Raw genomic sequence first — 25,003 nt, forward strand, 5'->3', positions numbered from 1 at the left:
CTGTTTGTTATGAATCCTGAGATCCTGCTTTCAGTCATGGTTTTATAAGAGTAGAGGAGTGTACAGCAGAACCCCAAGATACGCGCACTCAAGTTGCACAAGTCTCAGGTTAACATGACTCTGAGTGGCAGGGAGCTGGCACCTGGCTACCTGCCACTCAGGGCAGCTGGGAAACTGACCAGAGCAGCAGCACTGGTCAGTTTCCCAACTACTGTAAGTGGTGGGCAGCCAGGAGCCAGCTCCCCACCACTCACAGGAGCAGGGAAACTGACCAGCTTTTGCACTGGTCAGTTTCCCTGCTCCTGTCAGTGGCAGCAGCTGACAGCCTGACTCTCCGCTGCCACAACTGACAGGACCAGCTGCCGCCATTGACAGGAGCAGGGAAACCACCCCTGTCAGGAGTGGCAGGCTGACTCTCACCGTCCCTGACAGGAGCAGTTTCCCCACTCTTGTCAGGGGCAGCAGCCTCCCTGCTCCCATCAGGGGCGGCGAGAGTCAGGCTGCCACCCCAACAGCAGTAGTTTCACAGCCCCGTCAGTGGCAGCAGCCTGACTCTTGACTGCCAGCACTGACAGGAGCTGGGAAACCGACCAGTGCAGCAGCACTGATCAACTTCCTGTTTCCTGTGAGTGGCGGGGAGTCGAGGACTGGCTCAAAGGAGACAGGAAGATGTTCAGCTCTGATGTGCTTGTCAGTTTCCTGGCTCCCCCCAAGCAATGCGAAATTTGAGTTAAGCAGGGTTGCGCAGGAATGCAACCTCCATGTAAGTCGGGGGTCTACTGTATGAGAAGAACCTTGTGAAAAACAGGCTAATTATTAATACTTCACCTCTAAAAGTAAACCTACACTATTTGTGATTTTTTTTTGTTTCTTACACTTTTGAAAAGAACTGTACTGACAAGTTACGTCTACACTAGAGCGTTCTGTCAACAAAACTCATGGAGCATCCCCGGTAAAAATGCATCTTGTTGACATACTGTCAACAGAACTTGGCACTTTTATCAACAGCCTTCTGCTTCTTCCCTACAAGGCAGAATGCCCTTCTCGACAGAATCTGTTGACAAAAAGCCACATGGACACTCTGGGGGACCCTCTGTCAACAGACAGGGCTTCCAGGTCACCAGTAGCCCCGTCTGATACGCTTCCAGTTGGCAGTCCAGCCGCTTCCTGTCGACAGAGTGATCCGCTTTCATGTGTGCCTATGATCTGTTGAAAGATCGCTCTGGTGTAGACAGCCACAGTATTTAAAATGGAAGATTTCCTGCTACCCACAAAGCACATACAATGTGGACAACAGCAGCGCAGCTTTTCCACATTGCCATATTTAGAAGTGGTCATTGCAGGCCAGGATGGAGGGTGTACTGATGAGACAATGTACTTCAGTCTGGAAGCCTATTCACAGTCTGATCTAACTCTCCACTGGGACTCTTCCCACTGAACTGAGTGGGAATTGAATCAAGCTCTCAATCTTTAGCCTCTGCTTGGCTGCAGACAAGGTTTCCAAACGGCGCTCTCTGTCAGCGATAGTTATGATAGTGAACAACATTTACACCATTATGTCACCTCAAATACTGCAGGAAAAATAACAGGTGACATGTTCAAAGCAGGGTTGCATGATTTGCTCATCAAAAAACTGAACTTTGGATTTGCACTGGTGGCCTACAGATAAAAAAAATTGCAAAGGCCAAACATTGCCCATCTTTCTAACACGGTCAGTTCCACTGACTGGTACAGGGCTGCTTATGTAAGAAAAGAGAGTGTGATTTGTAATTTATTACCATGAAGTATTAAAGTTCAAGGCAAGCTCACTACTATACTATGTAAATAGCCTAAAATGAACTTAGAATACTCAGTGCATTTTTGTGCCGGTACTTGCTAGTATCCGAGTACCTGCACCTCGGTAGCCCCAGCCCTTGTACTGGCTAGGGGTGGGTGGTGGGGTGCTGGCCAAGTACCAGCTCCAGTTTTTATTTGTTTGCTTGTTTGTTTGGTTTTATTAAACAAAAAAGGCACTAACAAGAATATATGAAATTGTGGTATCCCAATACTTATTTGGGAAAAAATTACATATAAAATTAAGACATAAGCTCAGTTTCTCTCTTTCACTTCATGCTCTCTGAATAAAAGCATACGTGTGCTACAAGTCAAATCAGTTTACTGTCTTTCATCTGTTATTTAGTGGATATTTTTTCTGAATCAGGCATACTTGCAAGGTGTTGTAAAAGTTTACAGCATTATACAAATGAATTTAATCCTGAATGCTTATAGTAACATCTTCACACAATTGGTAAGCCGGCAGTCTCTGCATGGTGTAAGCCAACTATTGAAACAGCTGAATCAAAAAAAAAAAAAAAAAAAAATCACAGTCTACTAGCAGAAATGCTTGAGAAGACTGCACAGTATCTGTCTCTACTCTACAAAATGCTAATAGGGTTTATACCGATAGGCCACAAATTATCCCCACATTAAAATACTAGCTGTATGTATACTATTAAGAGCACAATTCTGCATCCTTCACTCAAGAGAAACTCACAAGGATTTAAGAACAGAAGAATTTGCCCTAATTCTTATACTTTCAAATTCTGTTTTACTTTCATTTATTTCTCTTTCCTGTTGTATGGGCCAAATGACACACACTACCTCTTTGTAAGATGACATAATCCTCTCAATGGCATCTGCTCCAGAGATCAACAGATTTCGTGAAGTGGTAAAGGCTTCTGTCCGATCACTGACCATTGCTTGTTTCTGGCCATCTTCTAACTCTAAAACAAAAAATGTTCTTTTGCTCAAATATTCTTCTGAAAAATTCTCCCTACAAATTAAATTATGGTTACATGTGAGCCGTTATTAAAACAGATATTAAATTGAGAACATTTTAATTCTAGGAGGACAACTTTCTGAAAGACAAGCAATTAGCACAAAACTTCTTGTAAAAAAAGAAGTGGGAGTATGAGAAATTACTCTTCTTATACAAATCATCCTTTTTTCTTTTTCACACTCAGCCACTTTTTCTTTTTAATATGTCATTACTCAGTCTTTTACCACGATTGTAATGAGTCAAACATAAGTAATGTTCTAAAGCAGAAATTCTGTTTCATTGTTCTATTTTACTAGTACTGCTATTACTCATTCTCAACCTTACCTAATTCATCACTCCAGTTAAAAAGGGTAGCATTTATACTGATGTACATTTGGTGAAATTAGAATATTCTAAAGTTTCTATATTCCTCTTGATTGTACAAAAAGGATCTGTGTTCAAGTAGGAGCCTTCTTTCTCACATGTGAGTTTGTTTGATACCATAATGAAGTCATAATCCTATTAGCACGAAAATATTTCTGAGTCAAATAGGAGCAGGAAAAGATGTGTTGTGAGAAAATACACTTATCAACTGACAAAGGCAAAAATTGCAGGTGAAACCAGAAAGGGCACAGGAAAAAAAAGAAACATTTATGTTTAAGAATAATATCTTCATGTGAAGCATTTGCTTTTCCCAGAGTAAAATTCATTCTTTGAGCGTTGTTTCATGCCTGGAGTCCAATTCTGTCACAAGGCAGCATGGAGCCAACCTGTAATTTGTTCCTCCACAAACTCATCAAGATAATAACGTAGCTGAATTTTTTAAGATTGAGTCATGTATTATCTTTAACATTTGCAACTAAGCAAATTAAGATAATCATATGGGGTAAATCAAAAGTGAAATCTGAAGTTGCAGGAGTGGTCTTAGGAGGATTTTGTCCTTAGCCATTCCATAATGTTTTACAGACTGCCAGACGCTAGGCTAGCTGGACTAATAAACAGATCCAGTATGCCAACTCCTTATATCAAGAAACGTTATTAATATCTCTATTAGTCAGGTTCCAAGCTTTTAGTAAAAAAATCTGAACAGTTCCCCACAGATATAGCATGATGGCTATGTTATGTGCTCTTTTATACCAGGTAATTCAAGAGCAATGACATTTTCATACACAGACAGTGATTCTCTCTCCTCCATGACAAGGTCAGATTCTGCAGCTTCTGAAAACATAAATTCAGTACCAAAGCTCATTGTTGTTGTACTTTTGTGTCTGTATCTTCCGTGGTTTTTTTGCAGTACCTGATACCCAAATGTTAGTTTGTTTAAATTTATCAAGACACCAAGAAACTGAATAAGTATGTCCTTGATATAACTCCACTTACATCAATGAAGATACACCAGAGATAAGTGAAACCATTTGGGGCAAAAAATATTATATAGAATATTACTCTCATATATGTAAGATTCCAGTTTGCCTCAATCTCTCTTTCAAAATTAAAGTTCTGAATTATTTAAATAAACTTTGGCTGTTCAGATTTTCTAGTTTAAGTCATACCAAATCAGTCGTGTGTCACCCTGCACACTGGCACATACACATGTGGTACACAACAAAAATCATGCCTTTCTAAAAAAGTGGATAATCTTCCTCAGCCAGGCTGTGATCATAAAACCCTTGCTCGTCTAGATCCACACGTAAATAGCCACATTTACTTCAGTGGGAAGACTCATCTGAATAAAGCTCTTTACAGAATCCAGTCCTCAAAAGTGATACCAATTCAGTAGTACAGAAGTTTTACTGATCCAGCCAGCAATTTAGATTTATGGTCACGTCCAATTTAAAACTGTGTACATTTGATGAACCTTAACCAAATCCAGAAGACAATTCTCCGTTATTGCATGACTGAAATCAAAATAACGGACCTGCCCAAAATAACTTCTCTTGATCATTTTCTCCAATGTTTTTCCAAGCACAGATTTTTGCTTCTGTGTTAGAGATTGTACTATACTAGAAGTCTATGTCTACACGAGAGGCTTTCCCTGGCAAAACTGGGCTTTTGTGCGAAAAAACTGCAGATCATCTAAATGCAAAAATGTGCTTTGTCAACAAAACTCAGTACATCCTTTGGCAGCATTATACCTCTCCCCATTCATGTAGAACACCTCCCAACAGTGTTCTGTAGACAATACAATCATGTAGACACTCCAGAGCCCTTTTGTCAACAGACAGGGCATCCAGTTCCCTGGGCAGCCCTGTTTGCAGGGCTTCTGGTCAGCCATTCTATCAAGAGAGGGCTGGGCAGTCTGGCTGCTCTCTGTCAACAGAGCAGATTGTTCTTTCGATCAGCTTTTGTGTGTAGATGCAATCTGGCGACATAAGTTTTGCCAGGAAATCCCTTCTGACAGTGACTTCTGTTGACAGAGGCTTCTTGTGTAGATGTAGCCAAATAGGCTAGGCCAGTGGTTTCTCTCTAGTATTTAATCTTTGTCAACATTTTAACATATTGCTCACATATAAAACTTCTTAATCTCATTTGTTTTATGGGAAACAAACCTTAGCTATTGTGCCTAATAAAATTAAAGTCTTATTGTCATTACTGTTTCATTTTCGGGTAACTAATTACATTCAGGATACAATGGTAAGCTGATGCTTTTTCTATAATTCCTTTTACATACTAGAGTACTATAAAACTACCTATAAAAAACTTATATTCTGTAACAGCAAACAGATGTCAGAAAAAGTGGCATTAGCTTTGGTGTCTGTTTTTAAAATACATAAAAATACCTAAACTTTTTTTTTTTTTTGGCAACAGTGTAGAAAAGTTATTGCTGTACTGATGTAATCTCTCCTGTCTGAGGAGCATCTATGACTGAACAGTTTCGGATTGATGAATAAATCCAGATTCAGGAAGAGTTTAGAACAAAATACCTATTATTTAGAACTTATGACCATGCTTGACATTAATGATGATTCTAGTTCCCATTCTTCAGATTCTAACCAACTTTATTTGCTTTCCACACTTGACCTGCTTGCGTACATTACTACTTCTCCAACTAAATTACTTTCAGCAGTGAGCTGTGCTTGCTGGATTTTTAGCATACCCACTTTACTTCTTACCACATGATGGGGTCAATTTGTCATCATTAATAATGCATTTCCAATCGTGTCTCTGGTCTGTAGAATATCTCAAGTTCTTTGCTGTAATATTTTTACACATTCCTCCTAGCAAATATCTTCGCTATTATGAGACAGGTATCACTGACATAGAGAAGACAGATTTATTTTTCTGACCTGCTGCTCTGCCTATATTTTAAACATATTTGTTAGACGTCCATTCCTGGATGTCAGTGAAAGTTACTCACAGTAGGGTTAACAGAGGTGAAATACTGCTCCTTTCCTCTACAGAGGCTCCCTCTCTCTTTGAAGGACTCCTAACCTGTTTCTGATTCCCAGGTGAAGGGGTAGGGAAAAGATACTTAAATGCTGTGGTTAAATAATCTCTATCAGTTAAGGGATATTGGAGATCTGCACTTATTTCTATTTTACCACCACCACCACCATCAATAACCATGGGCTCACCGCCTTTGGTGTCTGATGCCTCTCTCACTATTTCCTTCCATCTCTCCCTATCCAGTGCAGAGTGGCTTAGTTTCTGTAGACTAGCTCTGCACCAATCTACTACATCATCTATCCATTCTCTGTGGGATTTGCCTCTCCTATTTGAACCATCCATTATGCCAAATACTAGGGTCTTGATTTTTCATTCGTTGTTCATTCTGCAAATACGTCCAAATAGTTGTAGCTTCCGTTTTATAACCTTCTGCAGCAGGTTCTCTTTCGGCTGTATCTTTCTATATAATTCCTCATTGGTGACCTTCTGCATCTATCCTATTCTCAGAATCTTTCTATAACAACTCCTTTTGAATGCCAATATTCTTCCTTTCGAATCTTCCGTTATCACCCATGTCTCACATCCGTACAACATGCTGCTGAATACACACATTTTCAAGACGCCCAGCTTCATTCTTAAGCTAATTCTCTTTTCCAGATCTTATCCATCGCCTTCAAACTCACTCTTGCTTTTGCTATTCTAGTTTCTATTTCCTTCTTACAGTCTAGATCATATGTTATGTTGCTCCCCAGATATGTGAGCTTCTCTACATTTTCTAGTTCAATACCATCCACACTGATCTTCCTTCCTATTTTCTTATCTCCAAATACCATTGGTTTTGTTTTATCGATGTTCATAATGGGTCCGTACTGCTTCCCTTCTTCATTTAACATCTGCAACATTTTCGCTAGCTTCTCCTCATCTTCTTCAATGATAATTATATCATCCTTGAACCTCAAGTTGTTCAGTCTTTTCCCATGCACAGATATCCCTTCTACCTCTTCCTGGATCTTGTCCCTCGCTCTCTCCAGATGGGCAATGAAGATACTTGGCGATATTGGACCTCATCTCGTACCTCTGCTTGTTTTAAACCAACTTCCCAACTCCCCGCATGTTCTCACTGCTGCCTCTGCATTATCATTGATATCTTTCAACAACCGTATTAGTCTGCTATCCACTCCACATGACTCCAACACCGCCCAAGTCACTTTCTGCTCTATACTGTCAAATGCCTTTTGAAAAAAAATCGACGAAGCAAGTGCATACGTTTTTGTTCTTTTGTCGAGCTTTCTCCACTATCAGTCTTAGTGCCAATATCTGCTGTACGGTATTTCTATCTTTTCTGAACCCTGCTTGCTGATCTGCTATAAGTTCTTCTACCTGCGATCTTAATCTCTCAGTCAGTATCATCATCAGCACCTTACCTAGATGACTCGTTATGGCAATCATTCTGTAGTTCTTGCACTCCAATGTACTTCCTTTCTTGGGTATTGTCACGAGCACAGATCTTGTCCATTCCTTAGGTGCCTTCCCTTCTTTCCATGCTATATTACATAGTCTGTGTACTTCCTGAATCTTGCTTTCTCCGCCATATTTGATCATCTCTCCCGTGATCTTATCATTTCCAGGGCTCTTGTTGTTCTTTAGTCGTTTCACTGCTTTTTCTACTTCCTCCTTTGAAATATAGATCTTGCTTTCAATGCTCAAGGGAGATACCTCTTTCAATTCTTCAATCGGTCTCTCTGAGACACTCAGGTCCAACTGGGCTTTGTATAGATCTGTGCAATATCTTCTCTCTGTTCATGAGCACTTCTTCATTCTCATCTTTGATCGCCATCTGCTTTGGTTGCCATTTGCTATTAATATTCCAAATTGTCTTCTACACCACCCTGGTCTTACATTCGCTGTAATACCTCTCAATATCTTCACATTGCTCCTCTAACCATTTCTCCTTACTCTTTCTGGCTGCTTTCCTTGCCTCATTGCATTTCATACTATATTGCTGTTCTGCCATCTCAGAAACATCTCTTCTGATCTTCAATGCTCTTTTATCTTGAACCAACTTCAGTGTCTTCTGGGTAATCCACTTCTTATTGATCTTTCCTTCTTCTGGAAGAGTCTGCTCAATTGCCTCTTCTATAGCGATGGCTATCCCTGTGACTCTCCTATCTAGGTCTTTTTTTGTGGCGATATTCCTAATCTTCTCTTTGAGAGCTGTTCTGTATGCATTCCCTGTTTCTTCCTCACATAGCCTCGCCACCTCTCTTCTTTTCTTAAACTGCGTCTTACATTTTCTTTTGAGTTTTATCTTGATGTTTGTGATCACTAGGCTGTGGTCTGAGTCTAGATCCGCTCCTTGGAAAGTTCGGCACTGCCGTACTGATGTTATCCATCTTCTTCTTATCAAAGTCATATCTATCATGTTCTTGGACTTCCCGTCATTCGATCGCCGTGTCCACTTCCTACAGTCCTTTTGTTGGAATCTCATGTTGCAAATCACCATCTCATGCTCTGTAACAAACTCTAACCGTTTCTCGCCTTGTTCGTTTCTTTCTCCATACCCAAACCTTCCCATGACTCTCTCCCAACCTTCATTATCTGTTCCAACTTTTGCATTCCAATCTCCTCTGATGATCAACACATTTTTCTTTGGTATCTCCTCCACCGTCTTTGTCAAGTCTTTATAAAACAGCTCAATCTCTTCTTCTGTACTGTCCCACGTGGGTGCATACACCTGAATGACTGAGATGTTGAACGGTTTTGCTTCGAGTCATGCGACCATCATTCTTGCACTCACCGGTTTGTATCCTAATAATGCTCTTTTAGCTGTTTTGCTGAGAAGGAATTCAACTCCTGCTTCATACTTCGTTTCATTTCCTGACCAAATGACTTCGCAACCCCATATCTCTCCTGATCCCATCCAACGCATATCTGCCAGTCCAAGTATATCACATACATATCTCTACATTTCCTTCCGAAGCAGCTCTAATTTTCCAGTTGCCCACAGTGTTCGGACGTTCCCTGTTCCAATGGATAGCATATGTGTTACGTCTAATTTTCTTTCAGTAGCCAACTTATCGACCCAACTCCCATCATTCAATTGGTATCACGGACCTTGTTTATCTGGGCGACTTCTGAGCTGGCATCTTTTAACATTTGATTGTACTGGAATCAGATTTCACTCATATTGTTGTTTGACAGTCAGTGCATTGACACACATCTGACCAACCCTCCTCCTTCATCCATGCTTGGGACTGGCATGGAGCTCTCAGTGGCTTCATGGAGGAGTTATTTCTACTTTAGCTGAAGGTAAATTAGGTTGGTTAACCTCAGTTCTGTTGCTAAAGTACTAGAGTTCTATTATCCTTCACTGGTTGCTCTGTGTAATATGGATCTGCAGCTTGATCTACACTAGGCAGGTAAGTCAATTGCAGATAGACAATTCTAGCTATGGCAATTGCATAGCTAGAATTGACTTATCTGAAATCGACTTACCAAGACTTCCTCACTGAGGAAGGTCAACAGGAGAGTTTCTCCCATCAACCTCCCTTACTCCTCACTATAGTGAGGAGTAGTGGGGGGTTCCCAGAAGGGTTGACCCTGAGCAGCTCGATTTTCCAGGTAATGTAGAGATGGCCTGCATAAACTTCTACGTTGAGAATATGATTGCCAAATTCCTTATCAAATTCAGAAAACAGACACAAACTTCACCTGTTCTGAAAACAATCCATAGTATGTTGTTAAATGTGCTGGATTTAAAACTGATCTTTTCATTATAAAGCTTGTGAGGATGTTTGCATGTTGAATTTCATTGCTTTTTAAGACTCGTTAGGATTCCAATCATATATGTGGACATTTGTTGAGTCGACTTCAAAGCCAGGTTTTCCTCCATCAATTTATTTAGCTTAGGTATTGCTAGACTTATCCTTAGAGTTTATAAGGTCCAATATGTAGTATCTTAAAATGTTAAACAAACTTCTAATCACAGAATACCTTTCTTTGAATATTCCTTCCTACTGAAGGTAGTATATAATCTCAAATTACAAAGAGAGTTACACATGTAAACTGCAATATATATATTTTGCTTGTCACTAATTCCTAATTTAACATATTCCTCAAGTTGCATTTTTCCAGTTTTTAGAAACATTTGAAATAACTTTACAATCAGGGCCTCACTTCACTCACATTGCTGGAAGACCTGAATATGATCTTCAGTGATGTCACACAAGCCTGTAACTTGAGCTTCATTTCTGTTTCTGTACTCTATTTCAGGTGAGAGGCAATGTTAATTCTTACACAGGTCAACACAAAATAGTATTAATTAAGCAAATATGCAAATGCCACAGGGAAAAAAAAACAGGCACATGAATAGCTTAAATAGATGACTAGTATTTAGTAGGATAGCAGCAGACATTCTGAGAACTGATGCACCTTCAGTGGGGCGTGAGGGCACTTGGGACGAAATGAGCACTTGGCATATTACAAATAAGATTTTATTTTAAAGCTTGTGAGACTGCCTCCATTCACCAAAAAAGACAGTAAATGCTTAGAGTGATATTTATACAAAATGTTTATCCTTAATTGACCTTGGCACCTTAGTTATCATATAAACTTATTATGTTAATCAGATTTAACTTCAAAAGATATGTTTTTATTACTGATATTTCTTCAAGTGGCTTGTTTGTGAAGTTTTACTCATGCCAGGATCAACACAAAGATGTGGTACACATGGGGTTTGAATATTACAGTATGGCAACTATAAATGGTATTAAAATAAAATGTGGTCTCCTTACATGACTGCTCTTCTGCGGTCATATTCTTAAACAAACACATGAAATAAGTAAGAGTCTTATTACCTCCATCTGCAAATCCAGTTGCTGTGATGATAGGTACAGCCACCATAATCAAACCACAGCTACTCCAAACATACTTCATCAGGAACTGCTCTATCATAATATACCATAAACGTTTGGATAATATGAGGTTCATTTGGTCTGCCAAAGCCTTGTAACTTTTCTGTAGTTGTTTCATTTCTACCTATAGGTTAAAAAAAAAAGTAAGTACTCTCACAGTATAGTAAATATTGATATACATATAGTACAATACACACACACACACACACACACACACACACACGTATTATACAATCAAATGATCTGTGTTCAGATTTGAATTCTTCACTGTTTCATGCAATCAGTACAGTAAGCTGGACAGGAGCCTGTTTATACAAAGGGTCACATTCTCAGCATAAACAAGCATAGCTCACGGAACTCACTGAACCTGATTGTAATTCATATCAATGCACTTCTACCCCCACTCTGGCTGTTTTACACTGGCCTCACACTGCAAGAGCAAAATATAAGGGAGTGATAACAGCTGTGCCTTACCATTGAAGTAAAACTATATCTGTGTGCTTAATGCAGCGGATTTTGAGAATACACCAGTAAATCAAAAGTGAAACCTCATGAATCAGACAACTTTTGGGGTCTCCAGACTGCAAGACTCCATTTTATTCGAGTGAGAGTTTTGCCTGAGCAGACCTGCAAAACTGCGATCTCAAATTGGCATTTCATGTCTCTCAGCAACGTGCCAAGAGGAAGTGATAACATACACCAAGGAAATCAGTCAAGAACAGTGAAAAAAATCAGTATTATATAATGCAGTAATTTAAGCCAACAGTAAAAGGGGAATAGGAAGAAAAAAGGGTTGAATTTGAAATCTTTAATTAGGTGAAGTTAACACAGTGCTGTAGACAATTTTTGGTTCTCATTGCTCCTATAAAATAAGAAGTGTATGTTGACATTCATATTTTTGACTGAAAGGGTAATAAAATTTCACACTATTTTCTTTTTCATGTGTAAAAATGTTTTCAAAGGCTATTTAAAACACATTAGTCAAAATTAATATTTTGAAAAATTCTTCAATATGCCAATTTTTAAATTGTGTTACTTTTATGTAACTGATAGTTTAAATACTATAATGAACTTCAGCAACTTTAGGACTGTAGTGACTGCTACTTTTCTCAGCTGTACAAGACAACACCAAATGCTGTAGCAAAAACTATAGCAAAGCTTTCTTCTAGATTACTGCATTACTGATTTTTAAACTTAGAGGAACAGTATTTCTGTATCATTAAACATCCTCAGGTAATAAACTATGGGAAAAATAGAACCTTTAAAAGTTGAGAGTTTTGGGAAAGGACACAGAAAGGGGAAATTAAAGTTTACCAAAGAAATGTGATTCCTCTCTGAAGTAGGAATACTTTAAGAGAAAAATAGAACAGGGAATACTCTATATGACTGTTTCTCTCCATACAGGTTGGAAGAGCATATATGATAACCAGGTTTAGGAATCAGACGAATTGAAACCTCTCAAGGAGGAGAGGATGAAGGCACATGAACAGCATTATTACCTAGATCACATCTAATAATCCAGCAACAGTTCTGGACCATCACAGATTTTAGTCCTTGGCTTTATTTCCATTTTACCTTGTGTCCTCTGTAAAATGCGATCTCTTCCACATTGGCTATAATCCGGGAATGGACATATCGCAGATAGCCTTTTCTGTGAGCTTCCTCTGCGACCAGCTTGCCAAATTTGGGTGAGCAGGCTTTGAGCACTCTTGCTGTGGCATACACCACAAGCCCTGCCAGCAGGGTAGGCCCAAGGGGGCTCGCTCCCCTGGACCGGGCAGTCTGGATAAGACTGTAGGATGTCAACACAACATCCAGGATGGGCTTGGTCAAGTTGGAGTACAGGTGTGCCACCGACTGGGAGAACATCATGAGGTCCTCGGTCAGGGACTGGTCCGGGTTTGCCAGCCTCCCATCCATATTGATCACCTTGTAGTAAGTCTGGTTGGCAAAGTAGGTCTCATAGGCATGATCTACCAGGCGGGTGCGGAAGGCTAGAGCCAGCTTGCACTCCAGGTACCGAATGGCGCTGTTGACGAAAGTGGCAGGGATGGCAATCATGAGCCACTTCATTAATTTGAGGGCAAAGGTCCTGGGCTGCTTCTCCACGATGCTCTTGACGATCTTCCCATCCAGCCCAGCCACGTAGATGGAGAGGAAGGTCCGGGAGACCAGCGCCACGGAGTGCAGGCAGAGCCAGACGGACTCGGCGCTCAGCAGCTTGGGGAAGATGATCTTGCGAAGCTCCAGCAGCTGCCTGAAGAATTCCGCATCCACTGCCGGGGAGGCTCTGCCCCGGATCCGGCTGTCCGGCAGCGGCGCCTCGCCCCCGCCCGCCCGGCAGGCAGCCTGCAAGCCCTTTCCGCAGGCTGCCTGCGGCAGGCGCTTGCGGAGGACGGGGTAGAGGATTTTCAGCCCGTACGCCGCAGCCAGCAGGCACGCCGCCCTCTTGGCCGCGCTGGCTTTGGTCCACTTCGCTCGCCCGGCTGCGGCACGCAGCAGCTGGGTCATGTCGCACAGCCGCAGGCACCGAGGCGCAGCGGGCATACCCCGGAGCTGGGCCATGCCCAAGAGAAACGCCGCCGAGGAAAGCCGCTCATGGAGCCCGGGCGCGCCCCGTGCCCCGCCGCGGCGCCCTCCCCGCCGGCCTGCCTGCTAGGGACAGAGGCGAAAAGACGCCGGCTACCCCGGGAGGAAGGTTCCCGTCAGTGAGCCGGTAGGCGGTGCACGCTGTCATCCGCCGCCGGCTCCGCCCCCGCTACACGCTCATTGGCTCTGACGAGGCTTCGGAGTCTTCGCAGCGCTGCGCGCTGTGAACCCGGAGCCCGGAACCGGGCTGCGGCTGGGCTTTCGCGTGGGGAGTGCCAGCGCTCTGCCTCTGCAGCCAGGCGCTGCCCGGGTCACGCCGGAGCGGGGAAGAGACCCCCGGGCTCTGTTGATTTGGCAAGTGTATGGCTTCTGGGTGTACTTCCAGGGAGAGCAGCCGAAGGGGCTCTGACCTGGAGGAGGGGGCGGAAGCTGCATAACCCGGGCAAACTCTGGAGTTGGGAAAGAGAGAAAAAGCTCATAAGGCCACTTAATTACCTCCCTGGAAATAGACTTGCAACCCTCAGGATTGGCCTGAAGTCGTCCGGAATTCAAGATTAATTACAGATTATAACCTGTGATTAATCTGCCGGAATGCGTCCAACCAAAACTCGCAACGCTTTAATCTAAATGAGACTCTGGCTCCAGTAAGACCTGCATGCATGGGCCTAGGTTTGCAGTTAATTCAGAATGAAAGCAGGGGACGAGGGTGGAGAGAAAGAATAGTCCCCATGCCAGGGACTGTAATTAGTTGCAGGTTTTGCATTCAAAATCGAAGTAGGCTGAGGGGACAATGTGAAGGATCAGGTGGGCCCCTCTGGGAATATTTTGAAAAATAATAAACTGGAAATATTCCTGGCCTTGTATTGTGCTGCTGCACTGCTACATATAATGCATTGTATGTGGCTCCTTCCCTGAAAGAGATTGGAATTTCTGTTAGTGAAATCATCATTAGCAGCTATAACATGTCAAAAATGACAATACAAATGTTTCATTTTATTTTCCTTGTTCTCCCAGCTGCATTTTCACCCCTTCCTCTTTATTTCACAACATATTGTTTAGTAAGGGTAGGTCTACATTCTCCTGAAACATTGACACACTATCAGTCAATCTTCTAGGGTTCAGTTTCAAACATCTAGTAGATGTTGACTTGTGAGATCGACCCCCTCGGGGTTGCAGTTGACCCCGTACTCCTTGTGAGATGTGAGAAGTAAGGGAAGTGAATGAGAGAGATGCTCCCATCAACCTTCCCCCATATACACAGCCAAGTTAATTAAGTGCAGATGGGTTGATTTTTTGCTATGCCATTGCTGTAGCTAAAATTGTATATATGTGGTTGACTTTCTTAGCCTAGTGTAGACATGGCCTAAGAGTATAATTTTTATAACTAGGAAGGAGAAAAAATGTAAGAGAGAGCAGTTGCGTATACTGCAGATTTTAAAAAGTGAAGTAGTGCAGTCACTATAGCTATAAATGCAATTGTTCTTTCCCCATTTGGTGGCAGAGAGTAAATCAGAGTGTTGAAAACACATTATTAGAAATAACCAAAAGACTAATATAAGTAAGTATCATAAACTTCCATCAGAAATATTCATTAAAGCCACTGAAAGGCACATGACTTAACTATTCTGTGAAATAGCTTATGAAGTGTAGAATTGGCTCATATTACTGTTAAAACAGAGTTTTTATGTAAAGATGACATTTAGGGAGCATTTCATTCTGGATGGATCACAAATAGTAACCACCACCTTATTAAGTAGTTGGAATTGGGGAATAAACTCAATTAGGCACCAATTGCTGTAGCATGAAACACCCCCTCTCCCTCCCACACCCAAACAAACCCAAAACAAAGTAAGGTCCAACAAATGAGCTATTTTTCTGCCTTCTTTACTAGAAGAATTGAAGGAAATGTTTTTTCCTTGTGTAATCATTGATTGTAGGGACTGGGTAAAATGGATGGGCATGTAATAACAATGAAATTAAAATATTTGTAATTCTACATATTGTCAAGGGTGTCTAGTGGCTTGAATGTGTGTATTTTTATATTTTTTGCTATGCAAATCAAAATAAGAAATTAGAATTTAGAAAACAATTTCATTGAAATATGATAGCTGTATTCTATTCCTTTTAGCTGCACTTACCATATAGTATCAGTCATTGCTTTGTCAGTAAAACAAAGAGAAAACATACATTTCAAAAGATAAACAGGAACTAGGCATTTTAACTTAGAAAACACCCAGTTTGGGCACTCACATTTTTACAATCACAATTTCTATTTGACCATTGCATATTGTTGTATTAGTGATAACATTCTCTTAAAATCAGTTTGCCAAACCACACTTACTTCCAGTGTTCCCACACCCCACCATTTTTTTTTAAATAAAAAGTTCATAGATCCATGTTTCATTTCTTCATATCTGCTGACTATTGGCTGTACCAGAGTCTGAAAGACTGAAACTTACCCTCATGGGAGGCCTCTGAGAACATTAAAGTGAAACTAAAATCTTATGACTACACTGTACTGTGGTCAACAAAAGCAATGTTTCTGGTTTTGGGGGTTTTTTTTGAGAAAATGAGAAAAGCCTGAACTGTAAAATCAAATTACTCACTTTTTTTTCTGTTTGTGCTGCTCAGAGATTTTTGATCTTTTGCTGTCACTGTATAACCTATATACAAACTACATCTTTTGTGAAATGTACCATTAGTTGTTAGAATTTTTGGAATGGTTATGACTAGTGACAACCACTTTGTAATAAAACTACTCAGGCAACAGTGATGAACTAGATACCAAAGCCATAGTAATGTCTAGATTACTAGCTATGGGTCTACCCAGTTTCTACTAACTGATTTTTATAAAAAAAAGAAAACAAAAAACAAAAAAAAATAAACCCACACAAAACACACACAAGAAAGTGCATTCCAATAAAGGAATTGATGGTGGAAAGGCAGTACTGTTGTAATTTTTATCATGTATACATAGTGATCCAGAGGTACGCATGTGTTTTAGTTTGACTTCTTTTTAATGATAAAAGTGGTTTCAAATAAATAAATTAAAATTAAGTTAAAATTCTGAATGGAAAAACAATGAGAGAAATTCATATACTTATTTTTCTGACTTCTGAAGGCCAAGATGGAAACAGAACAAAGTGGTCTACAACCATCATGTTGCTCCTGAAAATCTAATATAGTAGGGTCTCGCCATTCACGAGTGCCACATTTGCGAATTCAGTTATTCGCGAGTGGTCTTGCTTCCCCGGTGCTGGGAGCACTGGTGGCTGCTGCAGCTTCCCTGGGGCTCTGGGGTCAGAACATCTGCAGTCGCCGCTTCCTCAGGGTCCCATACAGGGACCACCAGCCAGCTGCCGCTTCCCCGGAGCCCTTGGCGGGGAGCGGTGGTAGCTGCTGCTTCCCCAGGGCCCCAGGCTGGGAGCAATGGCAGCTACTGCTTACCAGGGCTCCAAACACCTCCCACCACCACCACATTTACAAAAAGCAACATAGCAGGGCCCCACAGTGTGCTAACATTTTTATGGCTAATTTAGAAAAACAATTCCTTAGCGCTGGTCTCCTGTAACCCCTCCTTTACTTACGCTACATTGATGACATCTATATCAGTTGGATCCACGGTAAAGAGACTCTGGAAGAATTCCACAGAGATTTTAACAACCTGCATCCTACCATCAATCTCAGCCATGACTATTCCACGTGAGAAATACATTTCCTGGACACCCCAGTACAAATCACTGATGGCCATATTAACACCACTCTCTACTGGAAACCCACTGACTGCTACACTTGCTACATGCCTCCAGCTTCCATGCAGCTCAGACCACATGATCCATCATTTATAGTCAAGCCCTTAGATACAATCGCATCTGCTTTCATGCTACTGACAGATAGCAAACTACAAGACCTACACCAAGCATTTATAAAACTGAATTACCCACCGGGAGAAGTAAAAAAACCAAATTGACAGGGCCAGACAAATTCCCAGAAACCAGCTACTTCAAGATAGGCCCAAGAAGATTCACAAGAGTACACCACTTGTCATCACCTATAGCCCCCAACTCAACCCCCTGCAATGCATCATTAAAAACCTACAACATATTCTGGATCAGTACCCTATACTACAGAAGGCCTGTCCTTTCCTATAGACAACCTCCTAACCTGAGAAAGATTCTCACCAGCAACCATCAGCTACACCACAGTAATACTAATACTGGAACTTTTCCTTGCAACAAGCCCCACTGCCAACTTTGTCCACATATTTATTCTGGGGATACCATCACTGGACCTAACCATGTTAGTTATAAGATCAAAGGCACATTCTTGTGCACTTCCAGCAACATTAGACATGCTGTTATGTTTCAACAATGCCCTGCCACTGTGTACATTGGACAGACTGGGCAAAACCTTTGCCAAATAATAAATGGACAAAGAGCAGACATTAAGAAACTCAATACACATAAGCCCATCAGTGAACACTTCAGTGGAGTGGGCCATTCTGTTAAAGACCCGAGAATTTGTTTCCTAGAGCATAAAGAATTTAAAAACAGATTACAGCAAGAAATTTAAGAGTTGGCGTTCATATTCAAATTCAACACATTAACACATGGTATGACCAGAGACATCAATTATCTCGCACATTACAAGGACTGCTTCCCTTTCTTTGATGCTTGCAATTATCTCAGAGGCCGCGTCTACACTACAGCCCCCTTTCGAAAGGACGGCTTTCGAAACAGAACATCGAAAGCCGTTCTTTTGGAAGGGAGCGTCCACACAGAAAAACAGAGACCGAAGGTGCGATCCACTCTTTCGAAAGTCCCGGCGTGCAATTTCGAAAATGAGTGTCCACACTATGCAGGGCGCTCTTTCGAAAGTACAGGCGCATGAAGTCCTGCAGGCAGGGTTGCATGGCGGATGAGCCCTTCTGGGCCCACAGGCCACCGTCCCCTTAAAGGCCCCCCCCATCCCATGAGTCAGCCTGCACACGTTGGGGGCCAGCCACCTGTCCCCAGGCTCACACACCAAGGAGATCAGAGGAGGCACCCCAGGCCCCCATGGAACCCGAGCAACCCCCCATCCCCATTGAGGCCATGGCCAGCGCACTGGCTGTGGTCCTGGCCGCCACGCAGCAGCGGCTACGGGCAGGCAGCCAGCCTAGAAGCCACCCTCCTGGAAGTCATCCAGAGGGCACAACATCCCCAGCCGGTCCCCCAGGGCATCCACCACCTGTGGAGCTTCCCCACAAGCAGTGACTGGTGGGACCGGCTGGTGCTGGAGGACAACCGGTGGCTACAGAACTTCCAGATGACCAAGGGGACATTCCTAGAGCTGTGCCAATGGCTCACCCCAGCCCTCCAGCACCAGGACACCCGCATGTGGCCAGCGCTCCCGCTCCAGAAGAGGATGGCCATTGCCCTCTGGAAACCGGCCACTCCGGACAATCACCAATCTGACAGCCATCAGTTCGGGGAGGTCAGGGTCACTGCTGGGGCTGTCCTCAATGAGGTAAGCCATGTGCATACAGGGACCAGGGGATGGGGGGCACTCTGGCATGGGGCACCATCGAGGACCACAGGGCAGCCCCCACCGGGGATGGGACAGGGACTGGGACAGGGGCCCCAGGGAGGCCTGCCCTGCAGGGGACAGGGATGGTGGGGCACGCTACATGCCACCCCATGCTCATGAGTGCATCTTCCTCCCGCTCCCTGCAGGTCATCCAGGCCACCAACAGGGTCCTCCTGCGTCAGCTGGTGTGTGTCAGGGACCTGGACGATGCCATCCGGGGCTTCGAGGAGTTGGGCTTCCCAAACTGCTTCAGGGCCCTGGACAGCATGCACATCGCCATCCAAGCCCTAGAGCACAGCGGCGGGGCTTTCATAAACTGTAAGGGCTACCATTTTGTGGTCCTGCAGGCAATCGTCAACACCAATGGTCGGTTCCAGGACATCTGTGTGGGCTGGTCCAGCCGTGCCCATGATGCCAGGGTGTTCCAGAACTCGGGACTGGGCCGCCGCATGGCCAAGGGGACCTTCATCCGCCAGCAGGAGCTCCCCACTGGGGACACCACAATGCCACCCTGCATCGTGGTGGACGTGGCCTACCCCCTGCAGGCGTGGCTCATGAGGCCATGCATGGGACACACACAGCCCAGCCAGGACGTTTTTAATGAGCGGCTGAACCAGGCCCGCAACATGGTGGAGTGGGCATTTGGCCGCTTGAAAGGGCACTTCAGATGCCTCCTCACGAGGCTGGAGATTGACCTCCCCAGTGTTCCAGCAGTGGCTGGGGCCTGCCGTGCCCTGCACAACCTCATGGAGGCAAAGCACGAGCCATTCGTGCACAGGTGGGCCATTGAGGCAGGGCGTGGGTATGAGCAGCCCCCTGCTGCCCCATGCCGCCAGGCCCAGTGGGACGGGGTGCGGCTATGAGAGGCCCTGCGCCAGGCCTTTGAGGAGGAACCACAGTAACCACCCCACCCCCATGCATGCACACACCTCCCCCACACATGCACAGGGGACCCAGATGGAACCACGAAATAAACACTTTATGTAACCGATACTACTGCTTTGCCGCCTATGTACAAGGAGGGGTATCACAGAAAGGGGGGCTGGGGAGAACTATATACAGGAGCGTTGCAGCCCCCACGTGGTCACCCTCTGGGCCCTGGGAGAGCCGAAGGTAAGGGCGGAAGGCCGTATTTGTTTATGGAAGTTGAGGGATGGGATCCCCGTCACCCACGTCCACCCCTCCCCCCGCCAGGTTTGGTGGACCGTTGTGGCTGGGCTGGGGTGGGTGGCACAGGGAGGTAGGGGCGCTGCTGGGGAGGGGCCCCTGCGGGCTCCCTGGGGTCGGCCTGGGAGGCGTGGGAGGCGGGGGGAATGGCCTCACCTTGGCCAGCTCTGGCCATCAACATATGGGCCAGCTGCATCAGGGCAGATGGGGCAGGTGGGTTGGGACAAGGGCAGAGAGGTTGGGCTCATGGGGAGGGGGTTTGCTGCAGGGGGTGGGGTGGGGAGGTGGTTGAGGTTGGGGGTGGGGAGGCTGACCAGGGGACTGAGCAACAGGGGGATGAGGGATGGTGGGGTGGGGGCAGTAAGAGTGGGGGTGGGAGTGGCTTGCAATGCGGCAGCAGCTGGGTCTAGGTGGCCCACCACAACCCAGTCCCAGGCCTGCTGCTCCATGGCAAGCCACTCCCACAGCATGCCAGTAAGGGCCTGCAAAGCTGCAGTATGGGCAGTGTCCCCCCGCTTCCTCGTCGCTGCCCTGGTGGCACCGGTGGATGGCCCGGCGGCGACCCCGCACAGTCCCTGCTCAGGACGCGGGCCACTCCCCCTCACCCTCCACAGTGGGGCTGGTCCAGCCACTGGCTGCAGGAGCTGTGGAGACAGAAGGGGAGGGGGGAATGGGCCATTAGTCCCAGGTGCAGGTCCCCGTGTCCTGGCACCCCCCAAGGTACATGTCCCTGGGTGCCCTACAGGGGTGCTGGGAACCCGTCTCCCGCCACCCTGTTCCCATCTCCCTCCAAGTCTGGGCAGCCCCTGATGCTGTCCCATCTATGTGGTGCTGAGTGCCACGTATCATCCCCCTGAGAGCCCAGGGAACACAGCTGTCCAGGGTCCACATGCACCTGGACTGGTGGCCGTGTGGGATGCCTGTGGCCACCCCAGGTGGGACCTGACACTCCCTCCCTGGGCACTAGGGAGGCTGGTGTGCATGCTACCTACCTAGGGGGTCCCTCCAGGAAGGCAGGCAAGGCACGGTCAGATGAGGCCCGGCTGGATGGCCCAGATGGGAGGTCGATGACAAGGGCCCCCTCGCTTAAGCCCTCTTCATCACTGGTGGGGTCGAGTTGTCGTGCTGTCCGCGGTCGCCTGGTGCAGGCTAATGACCCCGGGTGCTGCTTGCCGTCTGTGTCACTGACAGACATGTTAAGGAAGATGGTGGGGGGTCTGGCCTCCTTTGGCCCCATGAGACGGTGGAGCTCTTTGTAGTAGGGGCAGCTTGTGGGGACTGCCCCTGACCGCCCAGCTGCCTCCTGGGCCCCGCAATACCCGTGCCGCAGTTCTTTTATCTTTGACCAGCCCTGGTCCGGTGTGCGGGTGGGATGGCCACGGCAGAGCAGCCCCTTTGCCAGCTGCTGGAGGCGACCTCATTGCGGTGACGGACCCCTGTTTGTTGGAGGACCTCCTCATCCTCCCAGAGGGAGAGGAGGTCCTGGATCTTGGCCTCTGTCCAGGAGGGGCCTCGACGCTTCAGGGCCTGGCCCATCTCCTGGGACGACTCCCCACTGTCTTTGGAGGGCCCCTAGGGTGGGCAGGGGTCTGGGTGGCTGGCCATGGGCCCGGGTGGTATGGGGGACTGGCTGGCCGTCGCGGTGCTGGTGAGCTGGAGAGCAGCGTGGCCTCACTGCTGGCTGCACGCTCTCAGCTTCCTGCCTGAGGGTTTCTGGGAGCCTGCATCCTCTTAAGTGCGGCCGGACGCTAGAACCACAGAGCTTCGTCTGTGCTGTGAGCGGTGCTGCCACCTGCCAACTGATCGCTGCCATGGAGGAGTCCCTCTTTCGAATGAGCGGGCCGCGGAGCGTCTACACTTGGTCTCTTCCAAAATTATCTTTTGAAGGAGGGCGTTCTTCCCATCCTGGGAATGGAGGACCAACTTTGAAAGAATGCGGGAGTTCTTTCAAAGTTACTTTCAAAAGGGTGAGTGTGGATGCTCCGTGGGTTCTTTTGAAAGAGCTCGGTCTTCCGATCCTAATTTCGAATGTATTTGCTAGTGTAGACGCAGCCAGACAGGACAATTAATGTCTTCCTACCCCTTACCTCCCTCCTTCAGTCCTATTTGATTTGTCAGTTTTTAACTGCAATTTTTTTTTGGGTCCTCTGTACTTTCAATGTCAGTCTGTGTTGGAAATGAGATTGATCTGAAGAAGTGGGTCTCTTCCACGAAAGCTCATCACCAAATAAATCATTTTGTTAGTCTTTAGAATGCTACATTTCTGCTGCTTTGTTTTGTTGGAGTACAGACTAACACAACTACCTCTCTGTTACTTTGTATGTGTGATATCATCCCATACCTGAGCCCATTATCTAAAAGCTTTCCAATATTGACAGTGAAAACATTAGAAAGCCTGGATCCCATTCATTCCTGGTGCTAGTTCACTACATTAAGCTCTGACAAGTAGACTTCAGGTCAGGAGGGGACATTGCCCGGACATAGACTAACAGCAACCATGCTGTCACCCATAATTACTGATCTTGTGCAGCCGGGTTAATAATCCTATAGAGCTGTTCTACACCTGGAATAAAGCCATACAGTGTGGTCATGTACACTATGCTACGGTTCTTCCCTAAATGCACAGTTGTTTGTTGCTTCACTGACTTTACTTTGTTTATAGTTGAGATAAATATGATTTCTTATGCTTGTTAGAAAGTGCTTTTCGTTTTGATCTCAAACAATTCGTGGAGTGGGAGGTCAATATTTTTCACACTAAAAGACAACTACGTAATTAAAACTTCATTCATGACAATTTTTGCAGCTACCAGATCCCATAAATGAAACAATGAAAATGCTTGTGGGCTTTTTTGCCTTTGACTCAAGCTAATGCCAGAAAGTGTTGCATACAAAATGAAGAACAAACATAGTACAGAAAATATCAGACCTCTAAAATCAAATTCAACTCTCATATAAAACACAATCGCCATTTAAGTCAGTGAGGCTGTGTCTGCTTATATCAGGCCTGAAACTACCCAATAGCCATAAATCAAGAAAAATTATATTCGTACTGGGTGGAGATGCAGACGAAATAGAATGCAGAAGCATGCAAAATGTTCCCACTTAATTTTTCTGACTGATTGTTAGAGGGACTCCCTCGAATGATATGTTTTTGTATGAAAACTTTTTAATCTACGGTTGTTACATCTGTGATTGCTATAATGGAAATCAGTTTAAGATTGAAAAGATACATTATTTTTTAGTTTACACAGTACATTTGACAGTACTTTGTGTAAAGTCAATGTAATGGTTTCCCTTATACGATCCATTAGACCTCAACACAGCATCACTTTAACCAAGAAAGTGCTGGTGTAGATAGGGCTAAGGTGTTTTAGTACCACATTACCTAGATCTAAGCTCAGTCTGCATTAGCTTTGCCACTGTTACTGCCACAAGCGGCCCTGTGCTGATGACAAGCAGCTGTGTGCAGCAGTGTCTTGAAAAATGCTAGTATAGACAGCACAATAAGCAGCCATCCTTGGGAAAGCCTTGGGCAGAGGCATAATGGTAATTGTGTAAGCATACACACGCTAGGCTCATCTTTTGAGATGATTTAAATGGGAGTCCAGAGGAAAGGGAGAAAGAGGAAATGTTGCTGGGGGGAATCCCCAGGGTACAGTAAGAAGTTATGCCGTCAAGCATGTAGTTGTTTCTGTTTGTGAAAGCTGAGAAGCTTATGAAATGACTTGACTGCAGGATGTGGGCTTTAAGAAAAGCACCAAATGTTGCTTGATTCACAATACAAGCACGAAAGCTGGTAACACTGTGACAAACCAGGGGCAATTTGGAGATTAGGAAAAGCTTTTGTGGGCCAGGGGCAGCCTGTGTAGAAGGAAAGCTGGTAGCTTGTTGGCAGGGGACAGGACAGAACCCCAGAAGCAGACCTTCCACTCGTGCTCATTGTGCCCCAGCACATTCATTAGCCCTGGCCTGTTTCAGAGCCTGTCAGAAGCCTCCTTCACCCTCTGCCCCCCGGCCAACCTTGACAGTCCATTCCTGTGGGTGCACTTGACAGCTGCCACTTTTTTACCCCCTCCTTTCTGAGTCGGCTAAGCTGGCTGGCTGCCACTCTGCCAGCAGGAAGAGGAGGAGGTCCTGCTGGTAGCAAGCAGTCATTACAGAGGAACCTCTGCTCGGTCCCAGCTGCCGCCAGTCTGCAGGCCAGCCGCCTCTTGTGAGTGCTTGTTTGCGAGAGTCAGACCCTCCTCAGCAGCCCTGCAAGCCCCTGCACTCATTCTCTCAGACCATGAACTGGGTCGGTGGCTCCCGGTGAGTGAAGCTCATTGAGGGCCTTGTTGTTAAGGTAAAAAAACAGGCCCCAAGATAGTGTGAGGCCTCAACCTCCATCCCAGAGTGGGCAGCCTGGCACTGCATGCAATGGGGCCTACCCGCTCCCCCCCCACTGACAGGGCAGCCTGGAGCTGTGAGCAATGGGGCCCACCTGCTCTTCCCCCTGACAGGGCAGCCTGGAGCTGTGAGCAATGGGCCTACCTGCTCCCCCCACTGACAGGGCATCTTGAAGCGTCATGATGGGCCTGCCCAC

General features: G+C 45.2%; 2 protein-coding genes across 2 annotated transcripts in view; one reads left to right on the forward strand and one right to left on the reverse strand.

Annotated features, from left to right (window-relative positions):
* Positions 1-14,111, reverse strand: part of ABCD2 (ATP binding cassette subfamily D member 2) — a 63,604-nt gene extending 49,493 nt beyond the window's left edge. The window contains exons 1-3 of the mRNA XM_075016255.1: positions 12,673-14,111; positions 11,041-11,221; positions 2,641-2,762 (exon numbers count right to left, since the gene is read on the reverse strand). Coding sequence (XP_074872356.1) covers positions 2,641-2,762; positions 11,041-11,221; positions 12,673-13,662 — 1,293 coding nt within the window. The 5' untranslated portion in view covers positions 13,663-14,111. The remainder of the gene's footprint in view (positions 1-2,640; positions 2,763-11,040; positions 11,222-12,672) is intronic.
* A 10,487-nt stretch (positions 14,112-24,598) lies between these two features.
* The window catches only part of REDIC1 (regulator of DNA class I crossover intermediates 1), a 48,359-nt gene continuing 47,954 nt past the window's right edge, over positions 24,599-25,003 (forward strand). The window contains exon 1 of the mRNA XM_074984138.1: positions 24,599-24,729. Within this exon, the coding sequence (XP_074840239.1) occupies positions 24,707-24,729 (23 nt within the window). The 5' untranslated portion in view covers positions 24,599-24,706. The remainder of the gene's footprint in view (positions 24,730-25,003) is intronic.

This window comes from Carettochelys insculpta, chromosome 1 (assembly GCF_033958435.1).
Source record: "Carettochelys insculpta isolate YL-2023 chromosome 1, ASM3395843v1, whole genome shotgun sequence".
In the NCBI taxonomy this organism is placed as follows: domain Eukaryota; kingdom Metazoa; phylum Chordata; order Testudines; family Carettochelyidae; genus Carettochelys; species Carettochelys insculpta.